Here is a 3,863-nt window from a genome sequence, read left to right on the forward strand (position 1 = left end):
TACATCCATGGAATGCGGAGCATTTGAGGAAATACTACCAGTGATAGTAACACGGCGAACGGCAACCAATTTTCCATTTGGCTTTTTATTAACTATTTATAAGTTTTCTTTAACATGTGTTTCTTTGCTACAATCCAGTCGTGCCTTTTTTAAGCCCAAGGGGGCAGGCACTTTTCCTTTACGCAATTAGAAACAAGTATGATTTTCTGTCTACTTTGATGTCACTACAATTGTCCTCAAATTGAACGGATGCTAGTTAAAAGTCCACAAAGTGGACGGATCACCTAAACAGGTGAATAATTCTACATGTCCGTAAAAGTGGACGGTTAATACGCCACTAAGTGGACGGATCACCTAAACAGGTGTATAATTCTACATGTCCGTCAAAGTGGACGGTTAATACGCCACTAAGTGGACGGATCACCTAAACAGGTGTATAATTCTACATGTCCGTCAAAGTGGACGGTTAATACGCCACTAAGTGGACGGATCACCTAAACAGGTGAATAATTCTACATGCCCGTCAAAGTGGACGGTTAATACGCCACTAAGTGGACGGATCACCTAAACAGGTGAATAATTCTACATGCCCGTCAAAGTGGACGGTTAATACGCCACTAAGTGGACGGATCACCTAAACAGGTGAATAATTCTACATGCCCGTCAAAGTGGACGGTTAATACGCCACTAAGTGGACGGATCACCTAAACAGGTGAATAATTCTACATGTCCGTAAAAGTGGACGGTTAATACGTCACTAAGTGGACGGATCACCTAAAAACGGTGAATAATTCTACGCGTCCGTAAAAGTAGACGGTCTATACGCCACAATGTGGACGGGTAACCTAAAACGGTAAATAATTCTACATGTCCACGAAATGGACGGATCATCAAAACGGTGAGTATTTAAACAAGTCCACAAGTTGGACGGTATGGCCTCCACAAAGTGGACGGACCTACGTAATTCAATACTTCCATAAGTTCGAGGTATTTATGCCACTAAGTGGACGGATCATCTAAAAAACGGTGAATAATTCTACATGTCCATAAATTGGACGGTTCAGCCAAAACGGTGGGAAAATTACATACATAAATAAAGCGGACGGCTCCAAAACGCCCACGAGGTGGACGGACAACATGACTATATAAGTCAGCAACAGCTTTTAAAGTGGACGGATCAACAGATTAGCTTATGCAAATCAACACTTAAAATCAAACATTGTTCAATACAAAATCAAACTTTAAACAAACCGTCTACAAATAATTAACTGTATATAAAAGGGAGACGGATCCTCCTAAACAATTACATGGGTTACTCTGCTTTCTTGGGGTCGGCAACAGCGACCTCATTCGGCGGAGCGGACTCTCCGTCACCCTGAGCTGCTTCTTCCCCAAAGAGGTCCTCCGTATTTTCGGAGGCGACGGGCAGGGCAGAAGTCTGATCTTGGTCAGTAAGTGTTATCATGGACACGTCCAGATCTGGGTAGGTCTTTTTTATCTGACGGAGCGCATCGTCAAAGCCTTGAAGGAACGATCCTCCCAGCTCCTTCAACAAGGACTCGGAGTTGCGATATTCGCTGACGGCGTCGTCCTTTGCATGACGGAGCTTTTTCTTCAGATCTTTCACCTCGTCCGCTCTGCTCTTCAAGACCTTCCCAGCTTCTTCCGTCTTCTGTTCAAGCTCCTTTCTTGTATTCTCAGACAGTTCAAATTTCTGCTCCATGGTGGACTTCCACTTGTGCAGCTGGCTAAGCTCTTCTTCCGTCTTCCCAAGTTTTGACCGTACCCGTTCCAGAGCCGCTTCACGGTTGAGGCAACGGTCCATCAAGCCCTTCATCATAACCAAGGACTGAAATAAAGAAAATTAGAAGTGTTAAAAATGAAACTAGAAAGTGAACGGACATACACTGAAGGATAATGAAAAGTTACCTGTCCGACGGCAAATAACCCCGTCTCTCCCATCGCCTCCGTCGAGTGATTCCCCAGATCCTCATAGTCCTCTGCAGAAAGTATGGACGTAAGCTTTTCCAAAGCGAACTTCGAATCATCACGAAGAAGGGGAGGGGGCTTCTCCTCGCTGACGGGTGGAGCATGCATTAGGCCCTTACCGGCCCCCTGTTTAACTTGGTTGACGGCCTTAGGGCCCTCAGCCATCAAGCCCACGATGGGCTCCATTGACACCTTTGGCTGCTTGTGTGGACGGTCGGACTTTGGTGGCTGCTTCCTCTTGCCCGATGACCCCGGCACACTGGGAACAACGATCTCACCCGTCTTCTTTTGCTCGACGGCTAGAGATTTTATCATGGCTCTTCTCTTGGCGTCGTCCATTTCTGCAATACAGGACGGATGATGATGTTCTCTCAAAAGTAAAATTTCAATTTCAAGGGTAAAAGTAGACGGACTCACGTTTGTGTATTCTTTCGTCGTAAGCAATGGCCTCACGGGTAGGTTCTGGACCGTCACAATACCAGTGTATTGTCTTTGGATTCACTAACTTGGCCCAGGTCCTTTCGTCCGGCTTAGCTTTTCTACAAACCTTTTCAAGGAAACTAAATTCCTCGAGGCTAACCTGCGGGCGCCCTCTACCTGCAAAGAGAGACGGTCAAAATACGCACATAATAGAGGACGGGTGTATAAAAAAGGAACAAGCAAGACGGGTGCATACGCGCTTGGTTTATTATCCCCCAAGTTGTATCGACGGGCATGTACTCCGTCTCTCCTGGACGGTTCATCCACCTGTCACCCTCCAGGAAGAAATAGCGACTCTTCCAGTCTCTATTTGAGTCTGGGGTCTCAAAGATGACCTTCAACAAGGGACTTCGACTAGCAAAACGGTACAACCCCCTTGATCTATCAATCTCATCTGGACGGTAACAGTGAAGAAATTCACGGACCGTCAGTCTCCTTTCTCCATTCGACATTGCGCCATAAAGAATCTCCATTGCTACGAAGACCCTCCAGGCGTTTGGAGAAATCTGGGTGACGGACAGTCCCAGGTAATGCAAGAGTTCCCTATGGAGTGTAGAGAGCGGGAACCGAAGTCCAGCCTTCAACACCTGCTCGTACACTCCAACACCTTCTACTCCGTCATAATAACATCTCTCCGACACGTAGGGAAGACGGATCGGGATGTAGTCTGGTATCTGAAAATTTGTTCTAAAGGTACTGAAATGTCTCTCCCGGATGACGGATGTGAACCTATGCACTGTCCACTCTGGTAACATGATGAACTGCCTTAGTCCATCAGCACCTACGACGGACTCCAGTGCTTGATTCCCGTCAGGACCCTCTATCTCAATTTTCTCCACATCCTCACTTGTTGAGGACGAAGAGGATGCAGACGGACTCCTATCTTCGCCTGGACTATCTTGGTCTTTATGACCGGACGGGTATACATTCTCGTATTCCGTCCCGTCACGAACCACCGATTGGTTACTTGACGCACTAGACATTTCCTACAATTAATGATGAAACCTAAGACTTGACGGGTTTAAAAACATTGACGGGTATATTAAGCCTAACAATATTGCTTGGTCGAAAATGTAACTTGAATATGAAATTAAAGTAAATACTTACCACACCTGACGGAGTAATGATGACGGTTGTGGTAATTGGTGGTTACCAGTGCTCGACGGACTTCTCTGGCAAGGTTGACGGTTCTCTCTGACAGACGTTTTCTCTTTGGAAATGCGAAAATGAGAGATTGAGACGCCTCATATATATAGGAGATACACGGAAGACGAAGCGACGCTTCGATCCTATACAACGGCCAGTCAGAGATTGACACGTGGCATGCTAATAAATGCTAACCTGTCTGCTCGCATCAGTAGATGGTAACCGTCGACTATATGAAACCGTCTGAA

The 3,863-nt window shown here is 46.0% G+C and overlaps 1 protein-coding gene across 2 annotated transcripts; it reads right to left on the reverse strand.

The window, feature by feature from the left end:
* Positions 1-1,059: 1,059 nt before the first annotated feature.
* On the reverse strand, positions 1,060-3,857 carry LOC115973707. 2 transcript variants are annotated; one of them, XM_031093969.1, is made up of 5 exons: positions 3,811-3,857; positions 3,577-3,677; positions 2,407-2,586; positions 1,930-2,330; positions 1,060-1,849 (listed from the first exon to the last, which is right to left on the reverse strand). In XM_031093969.1, exons 1-5 carry the CDS (start codon positions 3,822-3,824, stop codon positions 1,313-1,315), a joined length of 1,233 nt encoding a protein of 410 aa, XP_030949829.1. In that variant the 5' UTR covers positions 3,825-3,857; the 3' UTR covers positions 1,060-1,312. The 2 variants fall into 2 exon arrangements, with proteins under 2 accessions (XP_030949829.1, XP_030949828.1); XM_031093968.1 differs by lacking the exons at positions 3,577-3,677; positions 3,811-3,857 and adding an exon at positions 2,666-3,570.
* Between the last annotated feature and the right edge of the window lie 6 nt (positions 3,858-3,863).

The sequence above is a fragment of the Quercus lobata genome, unplaced genomic scaffold (genome assembly GCF_001633185.2).
Source record: "Quercus lobata isolate SW786 unplaced genomic scaffold, ValleyOak3.0 Primary Assembly Scq3eQI_262, whole genome shotgun sequence".
Classification (NCBI taxonomy): domain Eukaryota; kingdom Viridiplantae; phylum Streptophyta; class Magnoliopsida; order Fagales; family Fagaceae; genus Quercus; species Quercus lobata.

What these genes read in the sequence shown, in the direction of transcription:
- LOC115973707 (XM_031093968.1), bottom strand. Translation starts at nt 3,452, where the DNA reads ATGTCTAGTGCGTCAAGTAACCAATCGGTGGTTCGTGACGGGACGGAA. An exon ending in GGGGATAATAAACCAAGCGC is followed by an intron (nt 2,587 to 2,665) that starts GTATGCACCCGT and finishes CTCTCTTTGCAG; the next exon opens with GTAGAGGGCGCCCGCAGGTT. An exon ending in CGACGAAAGAATACACAAAC is followed by an intron (nt 2,331 to 2,406) that starts GTGAGTCCGTCT and finishes CCTGTATTGCAG; the next exon opens with AAATGGACGACGCCAAGAGA.